The 16,374-nt window shown below is 43.4% G+C and overlaps 1 protein-coding gene across 1 annotated transcript in view; it reads right to left on the bottom strand.

The window, feature by feature from the left end:
- AFAP1L2 (actin filament associated protein 1 like 2) overlaps positions 1-16,374 on the bottom strand; it is a 71,287-nt gene that overhangs the window by 10,776 nt on the left and 44,137 nt on the right. The window contains exons 2-8 of the mRNA XM_053389143.1: positions 14,409-14,537; positions 13,088-13,165; positions 10,146-10,240; positions 8,235-8,325; positions 3,349-3,554; positions 1,856-2,035; positions 444-533 (exon numbers count right to left, since the gene is read on the bottom strand). Of these exons, the coding sequence (XP_053245118.1) occupies positions 444-533; positions 1,856-2,035; positions 3,349-3,554; positions 8,235-8,325; positions 10,146-10,240; positions 13,088-13,165; positions 14,409-14,537 (869 nt within the window). The remainder of the gene's footprint in view (positions 1-443; positions 534-1,855; positions 2,036-3,348; positions 3,555-8,234; positions 8,326-10,145; positions 10,241-13,087; positions 13,166-14,408; positions 14,538-16,374) is intronic.

The raw sequence follows: 16,374 nt of genomic DNA, 5'->3' as shown, positions 1-16,374 counted from the left end.
TGCAAAAATGGCTTGACACTGAGCCAGTTATGCTTTAATCAGAAAACAAGTGGTTTGTTGGGGTTTCTTCAAGCGTAAGTTTCAACCACATTCCTGTTTTGATGGTGGGAGTGACTTCCTGTATATTAATCAGAAGTATTTTTTTAAAACTTAAAATAATTTGATGCAACAGGAAAAAAATTAAGCTGCTCTTTGAACATTACTTTTGTTAAGAGATAAAACATACCCGAGGCTCCAATACTTTGGCCACCTCATGAGAAGAGAAGACTCCCTGGAAAAGACCCTGATGTTGGGAAAGACTGAGGGCACAAGGAGAAGGGGGCGACAGAGGACGAGATGGTTGGATAGTGTTCTCGAAGCTACCAGCATGAGTTTGACCATGGCATGCTCTGGTCCAGGGGGTCACGAAGAGTCGGATACGACTAAACAACAACAAAACATACCTTGGGATAGCTAAGTCTCTGGGAGTCTGGGACATACTGGTTGCCTTCCCCTTGCCCATCTGGATAGAGACCGCTTGTCTCCTGGATCACCTATGGTGGGAGAGAGAAAAGCTGTGAGCAAGGCCTCATCCTGTGGCCATTTATATCTTTCTGTTCTACAGTATACATTCTGCATTTAACTGACACACAGCTCAGTTCATAGAAAGCCTCTCTCGTTAACATGCAGAGAAGCAGAGGTCCCTCAAAAGCTCTGGCTGAGAGAGGAGCCTCGAATGACCATATAAACCAGGGATGGAGAACCTCTGGCCCCTCACAGGTTGTTGGGTTCCCTGCTCCCATCTGGCCCAGCCAACACGGCCAATGGTCAGGGATGATGGAAGCTGCAGTCCAGCAACATCTGCTGAAGCACAGGTTCCCCATCCCTGGTATAAAGAAGGCACAAAAGTAAATGACATGCATGCCCAGATCAAACACTATTCCAAGCAAATTCAGGCTGTGCAGCAGTGCAGAAATGCCACATGTGCCATGGAGAGTTGGCAACTTTTTAAAACAAGTTCTCCTCCATGTTCCTTTAATATCAACTTTATCTGCAAAATACTAGCAGATGATAATGCTTGAAACGTCCATGCTAGAAAATTCTGCACTGACCCTAGCTGATTTCTGCGGATCAAAGAGCTGCTAGAGTATCAGGCCAGTATTCCATCTGAGTGTAATTCAGGTGTAGTAGAGGAAGAACAAAGGGGAGTGCATCTCAGGGACTTTTTCAATGGAGTAAAGATTATATTAACTAGAAATAATGACAGACACTTCTTGTAAGTGAAGGAGCTGGCACGTGAGTGAGTTGACAAGGAAGCTTTCGCATTTTACTATTGTAAAATTTGCTAAGCATAGAGGAAGTCCAAGAAAATAATCAAAAGGAGGTTGGGCACTTCTTCTCTTTTCTATAATGAAGTTCCATCTGAGGAAGGAGATGAACTCTTACTGAAGAAAGACTCCATTACTGCTGGAAAGGGTTGTGCAAAGGGCAAAAGGGATTTTCTCAGTTGTGCTCAAACGGAAAGGATCCTTCTCAGAATAAAGGCCTCCTTGCACTTGTGTAACAGCTGCATTTGGATGTAACCTAGAGATGGCAGCAGCACCATGACATCCTGAGAAATATCCTTTAGCATAATCCTGTGTAGACAGAAACCTAGGAAGCTGCCTTGTACCAGGTCAGTCAGGCTCTTTGCCCATTGAGTTCAATACTCTCTGCTCTGAACAGCAGCAGCTCTGCGGGGCCTCGAAATCTCAAGTAGTTAAATTCTGGGCCAGATCTTGACTTCTGTGCTAGCATGGTTATGACTGTGGGCACATTAAATCCACACACCCTGGGGACAACGGCAGAAGTCGTCAAGAGGGATTGGTCCACTCACCCTGAGCCACTGCTCTGCCTGGTCTTTACTCTGCAAGCCCAGCACAATGACATCTGAGTTCATGGGGATGATCTTCAGCTTATGTTCCTGCTTCCTCACGTTCTTTTCCTTGTGGATGACACTGCACCCCAACAAATTAACATCCAGCTGGGGATTTTGGTCCTTGGAAGACTTGTAGCACTGGAAATAGGAGGAGTCAGGTGGTTTAATGGAGAGTAAACAGGAGTCGTTGCCTACCGGCAAAAAAGTCTAAGAAAGGACAGAAACTTGGCATTGAAATAATAGATTGAAGTCCCAAATCCTAAGGTTTCTGAATAGATACATAATTATATACATAATTATATATGTTTCAGGCTTCACCAACCAGAAAACCTCCAGATATTGGTGGACTCCAGCATGATCAGCAGTGCTGTGTTAGCTGGAGCCTGGCAAAATCTAGAGGGTGTCAGGCTGGTGAAGGCTAAGAATAGATATGGAAGGATTTGGAATGGATGGGGACTACTGAGAAGAAATTCAAGCCATCAATCCGGCACAGAGAGGAAGACTTCTACCCATTTTCATAGTTAATGCCCAGATGTTTCATGTGGGTAAACAAACAGCAGTCAGTAGCAGTGGTACAGAGAAGATTAAAAAAATTAGTGAAGGAATTACTAGGTGAAATTTCCTGAATCCCAGAAAATAGGAATAGTGGGGACATTCCCAAACTTCAAGATCTGTTATATAGCCATAATACTAACAGCAGAAAGGGAACAGCATTGGGTTTTCCCTTGCTTGCACTCTGAAACATTCATAGAGTAGGTACTTTCTGCAGTACAGATGTTAATAGCAGGCATTGGAGGTGGGCAGCTGAGCTCCTGGAAATGGTAAACCTATAGTCCCAGCAGATCTTCATACCAGTCATACACTTCTCCCATCCAGACACACCTTCACTCACCCATATCCTAAGGGAATAGTCCAAGGCTGCATCTACTCTGCCCCCTGTGGCAGCTTCCCATTACCCGTTATGAACCTCTCCAACTGGCAGAGCTCCAGGACGCTCCCTCCTGTGCCGTTCCTTTTTCCAAATGCCTGCTCTGCAGGAACCACCAGTCACAGAACCTCTCCCACACTGCTGCCAATAATAGTGACTTGATCACATTAACGCTGCATCAGCAGCAACCATGGTGTATATTGATCCTAGTCTTTGATGTTAGTCCTTTGGGAGGACGGGAGCAATGCAATTGTAACAAACTAAGCAACTAACACCATGCATGTAAGACAAGTCTTACAGTAATTCATAAATTGAAAGTAAATAGGGGAGCAGACAGTACAACCCAAAGTCATGTCCGGCTTGTGGGCATCCCATAGGGATCTGGGTTTTTGAACAAGATAGACCTTTGGTCTTACCCAGCAGGCTTCTTCTTGGGCTTTGAGGAACATCTAGATAGAGCTCTTAGGAACTGCTCTGGCTTTGAGAAAAGGTATATTAGACACCCTATTCCCCGCTTGCTTACCAACAATCTGTTGTCCTTAATGACGCAGAGCTGCTTGGCCCACTGGCCCAGCCATTTTTTTCTCCAAAGGAAAGCACAGATCCGGGCATCTTTCATGAGCTCAATGGAGGCTTCAGGGGAAGGCCACTGGTGAGGGGCTGACTTGCCTTTGCTGCTCTCTTCTTCATCATAGGATTCATAGGAGCTGCTGACTGCTTCCCCATCATCTGCATCCATGGGGGCAAAAAAAACCATCATTATAAGCACTTCCGGGTGACAAAGCCATGTGTTTCTTCCATGTTCCATTAGGCAAGCTGGGGAACAATTACAGCATGCATGAAAGAGACACAAAAGTAAAAGGCAAGGAGGTCTAAAGGCCTGCAAAGTTTAAACAATCAGACCTGCTCCATTGAAAAGGCCATTTTCCTTCATCTTCTGTCTGTCTCCCACATACTAAGATCAGCATATGCAAGCCAGAATCAGATCTCAAACAAGCCATCCAGAGCCAACCCCAAACATTTTGCTGTCTGAGGTGAAGGACAAGATGGTGCCTTCCTGCCATTCCATGAACAGGAGCCAACTTGACAGACAGTTGAACGTTTCTTCACTATGACGGATTGGATAGCATCCTCTCTGCCCTGGAGAACAGAAGGTTAGTCTGAGGGTGCAGGACAGGCCCTGTGGCACACACAGCCCTGTGTTCCAAAGATGGGAACAGCCAAGGGATGGCTCCCCAGCATCTGCCTACTGAGGCAGTTGTTTCACTTTGCCTAATGGGAGGGCTGGCCCTGCAGTGGTCATATCAAACGATGCAGGAATCATATAAAATTTTGTTTTGAATATGTGAAGCTGCAATGATGGAGGAAACCCTAACTTCTCCTGAAAGGTGAAATGCTTGAATGGTATTCCCAGAAAAAGGTTCAATGCTCTGTTAATACATTTCAGTTCTGCTCAGCTTTCCAGATGCAGCAAATACATTGGATGGAATGTATATTTACAAATGTAAATGTAAATATTTGTACATTCAGCACATTTTGCTGGGAATATTTTGCTTGGCTAATTAATAAAAGCCAAGCAGTAGTGCTGCAAGGTAATCTCAAAATCATACAAATTGTTTGAGGTTGCAAGCATGTGGCCACCAAGACTTTCATTTTGCAACTTTGGTACAGACACACCCAGCTCAGTCTCCTACTACAGACACATTCCTCAAGTGCTATCAAATGTTTTCTGTAGGTTTTATACACCCAGCTGAAAAAGCATAGGACTGTGGAGGGTGTGCAAGCTGTTATCTGCCAAATGTTAGTTGCTGCTCCCTAAATATCAGGCATATAACAGCTTGTAGCAACATTCTGAAAAACAGGTCCAAAATTCATACATATGCTCACTCCAGTCAGCATATGGAGAATGACCAATGGGCAGAACATGCCGAAAGAAACTTAATTTGAAATTTAATTTCAAACAACTGACAAATGGCAAAAAAAATGTAAATATTTGTTTAGAACAGTGGAAACCATGATACGAAATAGACAGCAAATTAAAAATGATATAGAGGTTATAAAGCTGCAAATTATATAAAATTGAGTACATGAATAGTTGAAACAGTTACAATGAGGCTACTCAGCAGAAGTAATATTAAGCTGTTCGCATAAGCTGCTTAAGGCATCTAAATCTAGCACCCTCCCTCCAATCCAGAAAATTTAGAGGCAATAAGAAAGTTTCACTACATTATAAAGGCATTCCAAAGCAATATAGGGGAAGTTAAATGAGATATAGGCTATTCCACAGTATTGAGATAACTTGATCACAGAATGGAAATGATTCATAATATAAAGGCACAGAGAACAGAGCAGTTTCTAAGATCCCTGCAGATCATTGACAAATCCCAGACTTTTCTGCATCTCCCCAAAGCACCATGTCTTCAGCACTCAGGAGAAATGCTATTAGGAGAAAGGGAAAGGAAACAATATTGGCCAAAAGAAGATCAGATTAGAAAGCAGAGACACTTTGAGCGAGAAACATCAAAAAGGTACCCCCAAATAGAAATGTATTACAGTAAGATATTCCATTCCCAATTAGGTAAAAAGTCTGTGTTGTTCCAGCACAGGCTTGAATGGGTCACAGAGGTAATTATCTAGGTTTTTTTCTCTTGTTTTTAATTGGATTATAGAGTAACCTGAATTTACTCATTCAGGTGATGCTATCAGAGAATTGGCAGCCGAGTCACCTATCTCCAAAGCAAGATATAGGGCTCGTTGCTGTGTTTAATCTCATTTGTATGGTAGGAAGAATGATCCATATAATCAAGGATGCTTAGCCAGCATCTTTTGTGCTCTTCCATACTCTGGCCTAGGCACAAGATAATCATGGCTTCCTGAAACCAAACTTCGGCTCATTCAATATGTAGATCTGCTCCTTCTGTACCAGAACCCAGAAAGAAATTCCAAAAAATAATTGATTCTATTCAATCCCCTTTTCTTTCTCTGTAATAAACTGTTACGTCACCCTCATTGTAAAACAGTGATATCTCTCTGTGTGTGTCTGTCTGCCTGCCTGCCTGCCTTTGTGTCTCTGTCTCTCTGCATTCAGCATTTAATTCTGATGGGCTGGGGTGTCTCATCAGCCTATAGCTCCAGCACCATTCCACTCGCTTCATTTTGTTTTATTTTTTTAAACATTCTCATTTGTTCTCTAAATTAATATCACTCATTGCATCCCTGGCTTCTGTGTTGCTTATTACCAAGCAAGTATATTTGTCTGCTTATGTCCTGCCCTGAAGCCCACTGAAGTTGAAGTGCATGGAAATGACAAAAGCATTTTGGAATAAGACTTCTGCTTCCACAGGTAAGATTGGCTAGCAACATCTACAGTTCTGTAGCTGCCTGCTAAGAGATCATGCCTGGCTAAGAGATCGCAAAAGAATAGACAGCAACTTTCCAATCCTTTATCACCCCTTGCCACACATATGCATTCAGGATGAGAATGTGATCATGCAGTGATCCTTTAACCATGTATCAATGGTGAAAGACCATCTTTGTTCATATGACAAGGAAGTCAATGCATGAGTGGTAAGTTTTGAAAACATGCCATACCCATAGTTATTGTGGCATATATTACTCCCTCAGTAACCTGCAACCCTGGTCTGGATCCAGTAGCTGCAAGCCTACCGTAAAGACCTGCACAAGCACACATGGAAAAGAGAGGGAGAGAGAGGAAGAAAGAAAAAGACCTGCAAATGAACCTCACTGATCATTAAATTCTTTTAGAAGGAGAAAGCATAATTTATATGATGAACTATGGAATAATTAGAAACAGCCTGCTTAAGAACAGTCTCTTTTGCCAAAAACTATGGTGATAAGCACCATAAATAAAAACACTTGCAAATTCAGTTTGAATAATTACAATTTAGTGTTCAGCCTTTGTGGTACCACTCAGTTCCAATATATATATTTTTTTTAAAAAATAAACTATTCAATTATTTTGCAGCTCATGACAATGCCAAAGGTAGTAAATACCAGTTGCTGGAAACCACAGGAGGGGAGAGTGCACTACAATATGCAGTCAACAAGGAAAGGAAGGACCCATACTGAGGAAGACGGAAGTCTGAACATATGGGAGAACTTTCTTTTACAGTGGTACCTCTGGTTACAAATGCTTCGGGTTACAGACTCTGCTAACCCAGAAATAGTACCTCAGGTTAAGAACTTTACCTCAGGATGAGAACAGAAATTGTGCACCAGCGGCACGGCAGCAGCAGAAGGCCCCATTAGCTAAAGTGGTACCTCAGGTGAAGAATGGTTTCAGGTTAAGAACTGACCTCCGGAACAAATTAAGTATGTAACCAGCGGTACCACTGTATATGTAACAGTTGATTTGTATTTGATGTGATTTGTTTTTTCTTTTGTTCTTTTTGTGGTGAATGGATTCAATAGTTAAAATCAATAAAGATTAAATTGCAAAAAAAAAAAAAACGAGGGGAGAGGGCTCTTGCGGAGGGTTTCCCAGAGGCATTGGAGGTGGCCACTGTGAGAGCAGACTAGATGGGCCTTTGGCCTGATCCAGCAAACTCTTTTTATATATGGGTCACCACTGCATTGTTGCACTGATGTAGAAATGCTCTCCATTTACTCCAGGGATGTCATAAACCATTCCTTAATACATCACATACCACAGTTGGGATTCACTATTATTCCACACATATTATAAGAGCACTGTCTGCATTCTGTGTCTGAAATGAATAAGCACAGAAACTGGTAATGGTCACAGCCTAAGCATATCTGGGTTTACTCCAAAATAAAACCCACTAGTTTCAAGAGATATGCCTAGGATTGCAGGGTGAGAACCTCAATGATCCTCTTACGTCCTCTCTGGTGTGGTAATTTAATCATGATGTCCATCCTAGGTGCTATAGAGTAACGTACATAAAAAAAGGAAAAGGAAAGGTGGCCAAATAAATTCAGTCTGTTCTTCTAGAGACTGGAGCCTAGCACCTTCTCTAGAACAGGCTTGTTCATATCAGCAACAGAAAGCAATATGGTTGCTATTCACTTTTACAAAGACACTACAATCCTTACCTTTCTCACTGAGCCCTTATTCAGTCAGTAAACCTTATTGAGCCAAGGGCAGTTTTGGTGTGGAGATCAGGCTGAAAATGTAGCATCAGTGACCATGTTCAGCTCTGACTGAACTCAACATCTTCACTTGTCAGCAACCTCTTAAAAATCTTTGGATACAAGAATATCCCTTTAAATTCTCTGGTATTAAACTGACAATGTGATAAACACTAAACATACAGATTATAGATCACATTTCCAATATTTGTATCTGAGTGCTTTATTTATTTATTTTCCAACGCAGTTGCATTGCCTATTTCTAGAAGTAATGAAATACTTGGGAGCACACCTACGTACCAATCAGTGAGACACCAAAGGGCTCAGCTTCTTCATAGTATCCTTCTGGAGACTCAGTTTTGGATCCTGAATGTTGCTTTGCTTCTGAAATCTGTGGAATGCAAACAATAGCTAGAAAATGTGTAGATAAAGATCCAGAGTTCTGAAATAAATTTTCACGATGGTTATCTGTAACTCAGAATAAGGAAGAATTGAGAGCAAGGTTCAAATTCCACAAAGCTGGAAAACTGGAAGCTAATGCTGAGGCCTTAACAGTTGTGCCCAGTGAACAGTGTCACAAATTGTGCTTGCTTACAACATACTCTCCATGCACACACACATTTCCTTGGTCCTTCAGGCTCAAATCCAGATGGGGAAGACGAAGTGCCTAGGTCTAGCAAAGGCACCCCACATCATTCTAGTCCTCTCTGTGTGTGACATCCATGGTTCTATGGCATGCCTAAGGAATATGTGGTGCTGGGTGTGCATGCATGGTTATGGTGTGTGTGGTTGTGGGTTGTGCTGGGCAGTCCCCAAACAGTCCCAAGGTGCCCACAAGCCCAAAAAAGTTTGGCAATCCAAGTTCTAATCACTGCTACACACTGTCACGTTCAACAGCTAGTGAAATAGGCACTGCTCATAGCATCCTCTAGATGGCTTCCATTAAAAATATTATCATACTGGCAAAATCCCTGCTTCAAAATTTAACCTGTGTGTGTACCATATTATTTTGCCTATAGTTAAGAAACGCCTTGCTGAATCAGACCAAAAATTATTAAATTGTTGTGGTCCTTATTCAGTCAGTAAACCTTATTCAGCCAAAGGCAGTTTTCATGTGGAGATCAGGCTGAAAATGTTTTGCTGAAACCACAATAAGCCACACCTAAGGAAACCAAGCAGAGACCTAACCATGGAACACTAAGTGGATAGCATACAGTAAGTAGGCAGAATAAAGCTGTCCCTTATTTCTTATTTAAAGCTGATCTTATAACTGGAGAATTGTATTTGAGTTTTCCCTTTGCAAGAGTCATTTCGATGGTGATGGGAGTCAAGTTTAGAAATACACCAGACATTTTCAAAGCCAGTATAAGTGAAAAAGGAAATAGATAAATAATATTGGAGCAAACCAACACTTTCAAAAGATTCTAAGCACTGGAAAGTCCCTGGATGGCTGCCAAATCTAACCTAATGTGCAGCCCAAAGCTGAGGGAAGAAATCAAGACACAAAATACTTTGGAAAGCATCCCAAAGAACAAGCTAAAAGTCAATATTTTCAGGATAAACTGCCTAGAGAGGGAAACTGCCATGAACATTTTAGGGGTCCCAACTCCAGATTCCTGAATGCACCTTCTTTTCTGCTCCTCCACAGGCAGAGTTGTGTATGTGTTCCTACCTAGACAAGTTGTGCAAGAATCTCCGTGCACTAGCACTGCCAATTCACTTTCCATATTCCTTTCGAAACAGGCAGCTGTAGAGTACAGACCCCAGAACCTTGCATGTGCCACAATGTCTACAGCTGCAGCTTTGTCTAGCCCGTAGTTGACATTAAACCACATCATCATGCAATTTTTGAAGATGAAGCAAGACCAATGGAGGAAACCGTATTGCAGAGATGTTGACGTGTGTGTGTGTGTGTGTGTGTGTGTGTGTGTGTGTGTGTGTGAGAGAGAGAGAGAGAGAGAGAGAGAGAGAGAGAGAGAGTGTGTTGCCAGTGCCCATAATGCTGTAAGTGATCTATAAATGTTTAATAAATATTGATGTATCATTTGAGAGAGAAAGGGCAGCTCTAGGATTTTTTCAGACCTCTGGATCTTACATTACAACTCACTCCAAAGGGTACGAAATTCTATCCCAGAAGATGAATGGCACTTGCATTATTGTTATGCAGAGGACGTTGAAAGGAAGTAAATGAACAAACAAACAAGAACTTACTATTTTTGAAGGTGGGAGGTCTGGCAAACTCTTCTGAGGTGGAGACAAATGCTGTTCCACTTCCCCATTGGTCAAGGAGTCTCTGCAACCCAACACTGCGGCCCAAACAGAAATAACAACATGGAAACAGTCCATCACATAGACCAAGCTCAGAAACATTCTTGGATGCTATGCTTTTGTTTTGGAGGAAGCATTGCATTAAATTAGAGAGCATATTACAGACCACAAAAATGGCATTTGATACCATCTCCAAGAATATGGTGAAAAAGCGGCTAGGGACACACTTTCTTGCTAGTTGTGGGTTTGCTGGCACATATTTGCTTGACACTGCAAAGACCAAGATGTCTTAAAAATAATCTGTCTACTTGCAGGGCAAGGCTGACGTCTATATTGAGCAGTCCTAAGTATTCACCCTGTCATTACTGTTGGTTTTAACTTGCAGGGGCAATTCAGTCTTTTCCTAAATCCAAGCAAACAGAACTCACACTGAGAAAGAGCTACAATCTCAGCAGGTGGGGAAATACTTCCAGCCAATTTCCAGCTAGTTGGCAGGTGAAGTGCTGCCTCCATAATCCTGGGATCCATGGAGTATTAACAACCTAGGGAGGTGTGGAAAGATAGTACAGGGATCTGGCTATATTGGCACTGAAGGAAAGAAGCTCACCTCTCCTCTGCAGGGCCTGACTATGAGTGGAAACAGACGACTGCTAATCACATAGTAGCTGCTTAAAACCACATGACTCTTGCTTAAAGATTTCACACAGAAGCACATATGGAAAGGCAGTGACCCACAGACTTCAGAATGGCTGCAGGGGGCTTTTGAACATCGGTAATCCTAGGCAACATAAACAGTCCTGCCATCCAGGGCAGCTGGTGGCGAGGGCACTGTCATGCAGCAGGGCTCCCCCTTAGTGGTGTCACTGAGCTCACTGGGAGGGAGAAGAGGGACACATCAGGGAGATCACTGCTGTGCTGGAGGGCCCTACTGGTTCTGCCACTGCACCTGCACAATGCAGACCTCCCTGCCACCTCACCTCTGACTGTAAGCACAGTGGTGCCTTTCTACACCAGCCATTGTCCCCGTCCCCCCGCCCACTGCCATTTTCAAATACAGTGGTGCCTCGCAAGACGAAATTAATTCGTTCCGCAAGTTTTTTCTTCTTGTGAGTTTTTCATCTTGCGAAGCACGGTTTCCCATAGGAATGCATTGAAAATCAATCAATGCGTTCCTATGGAAACTGCCTTCAGACCAGGTCCGGGGACAGTCTGTCCCCCGACCTCTTCTGAAGGCTGGGGGGGGGCAAGGGCTTTTCTTCCCACCGCCAGCCTTCAGAAGGCTGTTCTGAAGGCTGGCGGTGGGAAGAAAAGCCCTTCTCCCCACCTCCCGCCCCGCAAGCTCCAGGGACAGGAGGGCTTTGCTGCCGACCGCCAGCATTTTAAAAGCCCCCGGGACAGCGGAGACTTCTCTGCTGTCCCGGTGCGATTTTAAAATGCTGGCGGGTGGCAGCGAAGCCTTTGCTGCCGACCCCCAGCATTTTAAAAGCCCCCGGGACAGCGGAGGTCTTCTGAAGGCAGGCGGTGGGCGAAAGTCTTTGCTCCCCCCCGCCTGCCTTCAAAAGCCGTCCGGGATAGCGGAGAAACGCGCTGCGCTTCTACGCTATCCCAGGAAGGCAGGCGGGGGGGAGCAAAGACTTTTGCCCCCCGCCGGCCTTCAGAAGAGGTCCAGGACCTCTTCTGAAGGCCGGCGGTGGGCGAAAGTCTTTGCTCCCGACGGCCAGCATTTTAAAAGCGGTCCGGGATAGCGGGAAAGTGCAGCGCGCTTCCCTGCTATCCCGGAACGCTTTTAAAATGCTGGCGGTGGGGAGCAAAGCCTTTCGGCCCCCGCCGGCCTTCCTGGACCTCTTCTGAAGGCCGGAGGGGGGCGAAAGCCTTTGCTCCCCACTGCCAGCATTTAAAAGAGGTCCCCGGAGATTTCCCTATGGGCTTTCTTCTTGCGAAGCAAGCCCATAGGGAAATTCGTCTTGCGGAACGACTCAAAAACGGAAAACTCTTTCGTCTTGTGAGTTTTTCGTTTTGCGAGGCACCACTGTGTGGTGGTGGAGATAGATGCACATTCTCATCCATGCACATATAGAAGAAGCAATTCCATGTCTGAAGTGGCCCTATGATGCCCACGAACAGCCCCAGCAAGCCTGCCACTCAAAGTGGGAGCACAGAAACCGGCCCTGGAAAGACGGGCATGAATTTTGCTGCATAAACATACAATATAAGATATTAGAAGCACTGTTCTTTTCAGACTAGCCAGGAAGCCACAATAACAGCTGTGCATCCACATCCTGTAATGGGGGTAATAGGGTTCTGGTGTAAGGCTGCGAGCTGCAAAGCAAAACCCAGAGCACCCAGTGATGTTATTAGCCAAGTAAATTGGACATCTGCCTCCCTTCCCTTGGCTTCTCAGATTTCCTGATCTTTGTTTCTACACATCTTAATTAAGAGGCACCTGAAAGCAGCTCTGCGTCTTGTGTTTCTCCATCTACATCTGCATGTCAAACCCAGGGAGGGTTGCTGCAAAAGTGAAAATGGACCAGTGAACATGGGCAGAGTTTACCATGTCTGTCTGGAAGATGGGAAGAGGAAGCACAGACTTTATAGTGAATTGGTACTGTGAGTTGGATGGTGTTTTTTTAAAAAACGATACATGTGATCCTTTCATGCATAAGAAGAACATTCAGCAGCGAAATGGGGAAGGGCCATAGCTCAGTGGTAGATGATGTGCCTTGCATGCAGCAGGCCCCTGTTCGATTCCCAGCATGTCCAGGTAGGGCTTTGATAAACCCCTCTCTGAAATCTTGGAGGGCCAATGCCAGGCTGTGTAGGCAATACTACACTGACCTAGATGGACCAATGGTCTGACGCTGTATAAGGCAATCTTACATTCCTACCTTTGTCTGGTTTCTCTGGTTCACCATGTTGCTTATTGATGGTGACTTTGTTCATGTAAATGTATTCCTCATCACCACCTATGAAGCGAAGAACATAAGCTCATTATTCTCTTGCGTATACTTGCACTGCATAGCAAATCATGCATTGTACAGCAGAGCATCTCGAGCAAAGCAGCTCCTGGAGGAATTTTTAAACCATTTGCTTGGTCAGAAAGGATATCTGTCCATATATTTTTGTTTTTTTTTTTTTAAAAAAACCATTATGATCAGAGGAGGCTTGTTCTAATGACTTAGCTCAGTGGCGCCTTAACTGACATTGCTCTTGCACAGTTTATCTCGATTGCAGCTAAGAAGCTGTGAACTTGCCACCCCTGACGGTGGAAGTTTCTTAGAGAGACTCAGCCCTTTCAAAGTTTATCTTCTTATCATTATTGCAAATTACGTGATTCAGGAAATCTTGAATGAATTTAAAAATACGTTGCGGTGCTTGAGATTAAGAGCAAATGGAACAACAGCTCAGTTGGTTAGAGCATCATGCTGATAACACCAAGGTCCCAGGTTCAATCCCTGTAAGAGACAACTGCAGATTCCTACATTGCAGGGAGCTGGACTAGATGGTCCTCAGGGTCCCTTCCACCTCTACAATTATATAATTATACAAAATGAGATTGGCTTGATTCAAGGGCTATTATATTCACTTCTTTTCTCATGCACATTTGGGTACTGCACAGCAATTTGACAGAACAACCAGCACACATTGAACGTATTGGACTTTTGGAACACGTTTTCTGTGTACCCATTTGTGCGTGTGTGCACATGTGCATGTACAAATGCATGGGTAGGCAAACTAAGGCCCAGGGGCTGGATCCGGCCCAATCGCCTTCTAAATCCGTCCCATGGACGGTCCAGAAATCAGTCTGTTTTTACATGAGTAGAATGTGTCCTTTTATGTAAAATGCATCTCTGGGTTATTTGTGGGGCATAGCAACTCGTTCATTTCCCCCCCCAAAAAAAATCTAGTCCGACCCTCCACAAGGTCTGAGGACCAGCCCCCTGCTGAAAAAGTTTGCTGACCCCTATACAAATGCATATATATTCCTGCTACCCAGGGCTAACTCTTTGTGCAAAAAGTAGACTTCAGTTTGGGGTAGATTGTGACACAAGAAATAACTTTCCCTTTAACAAAAGACTGTTGGCTGTTTTTACGTGCAATTGGGGAGGCCGTAGTTTAGACGCAAAAGTAGACCAGTATCGGTATGAGCAAACGATAGCTCCTAGAAGCTCTTCTGAAATTAGCGCCCTTTTACACAACTGTGCTTACCACTTGATTTCGTGCACAGCCTAAGGAGGTCAGCGAGGAAGCTCTTTTTCACAACGGCAGTGCTGCTGAGGTTCTCCTTGTCCAGTATCTTCAGAAAATCTTCAAGTTCTGTAAGCAGTTGCTCCAGAGCTGAAGTAGACATAAAACAGATTTGCAAATGCTATTAAGCCCTGTACAGCGGTTAAATATATAAAAGGGGTTTACAGCGATCCTTGAAGAACCCAACATTTCTTGAATCAATTTGCATTTTAAACCAAAACCTATACCTTTAGAATCAGCCCATTTTCCACTGTCCATTTTACCTTACATCTCATGCATTAAATGCAAAATATAACAGCTTGGAATCAGTTTATCTGCAAGATCGCCTTACCCCTTATATGTCTACTCAACTGCTTTGATGAATGGAAAGGGCACTGTTAAAGGAGACTCCTGATATTCCATCCACACTTACGAGATATGGATCTTTTAGTGTGGTAACACTTTTCCTTTGGAACTCCCTGCCTCCTGACACCAGGCAAGTGCCTTCACTGTATTCTTTGCAGTGCCTGCTTAAAACATTTTTACTGAGGCAAAAATATCCAGACACACAGAAGTTACATGTGTTTTACCTCTTTTTTTACTACTGTTGATTCAATCCCCTTTTGAACATTTTTAATAACTCCTTGTAACTTTTTATTCTGAATTTTAATGTTTTATTTTATGTTTTCATAAACCACTTAGAAGTTCTCTCTCAATAAAGCGGTATATAAATTTTATTAAATAAATTAATACATGCAAAAGATACTTTTGATCCAATTTTTTGACTCTCTATACTAAGAGTTGCTGGACTATCTGAATCTTGCAGGAGATGATTCAAACTTTTTTTTTTTTGAATGCTGGAATCTCAACCAACATTAACAACCTTTTCAGTATGCACACACATAAAAATGACATATTACAAAACATGTGAAATGTAAGATGTGAAATTTCTCTTGTTCAACACTTGGTGCAAACCTTTTCTTTTCTTACTCCCATTGGATATGCTACTAACAATAACAGAGATTGGATTGAACATAACACATTCAAAACGCTACACTATAATCCACAAGCCAGTCCTTTGCTATTTGTATTCCATTTCATCCCCCTTATAACGATGCTCAAACACAGGGAAGATGGCAACATGAGAGACAAGGCCCTAATACTATTAGCTGGGACAATTTAGACAGCTGTGAGTGAAACAGATCTCTGGAACGCTTGCATGATTTAACAAATTTGATTCCCCCAAAGCACCATCCTTTCCCACAAAACAATGCAACATTTATTTGTACGGAGAGATGAACACCTTACGGACAGAATGACTTCTAAAAGTTGACCCAGGTCAGTGTTCTTCAAACGGAGCTATGAATAACATTTCTCTGCATCCACAAATCTAGCCCAACAAACCTGAAGGGGAGATTTTCCCAGACCCTCCTTTCCATCTCTTCCTCCCCTCCTCTTCCAAACATCTGTCTAAAACTTTCTGAGCTGGCACCATTCATTTCCCTAGCAGACTGCCTTGGCAGAAGGCACTTGACTTGCAACCGCTCCATTCTTTGTCTGCTACAGAAAAATCAACAGACCAGCTGATCATTCGGTGCCGGTTTAGAGTAAGCATTCAAGTTGCTGAATGGTGGGTGCTGCTGGCTTTTTGTGGATTTTCCAGCCCATCCTGCCAGGCACATTCCAAGGCTTACAGGGGTCGGCTGCTGCTGTAGGGAAAGGGAAAGTAGATTTGTGATGACAGAAGGAGAAAGCTATTCTCTCCAACTGTGAAAAGAAACAGATGTGTTGGTAGGGGCTGCCGAAGCAGCTGGATGACTTTTAGGAGGACAACAGATCTTCCAAAGGGAACAAAACATGCACTGATACAGAAAAGCAGGCCCTCTGGTGCTACCCACTCGCCTGAGACCCCAGAGAAGAATAAAGACAATGGTGAATTATCCACAGC

This window comes from Podarcis raffonei, chromosome 5, assembly GCF_027172205.1.
Source record: "Podarcis raffonei isolate rPodRaf1 chromosome 5, rPodRaf1.pri, whole genome shotgun sequence".
Classification (NCBI taxonomy): domain Eukaryota; kingdom Metazoa; phylum Chordata; class Lepidosauria; order Squamata; family Lacertidae; genus Podarcis; species Podarcis raffonei.
The sequence above is the reverse complement of the archived record's forward strand: the minus strand, read 5'-3'. Positions and strand labels throughout refer to the sequence as shown.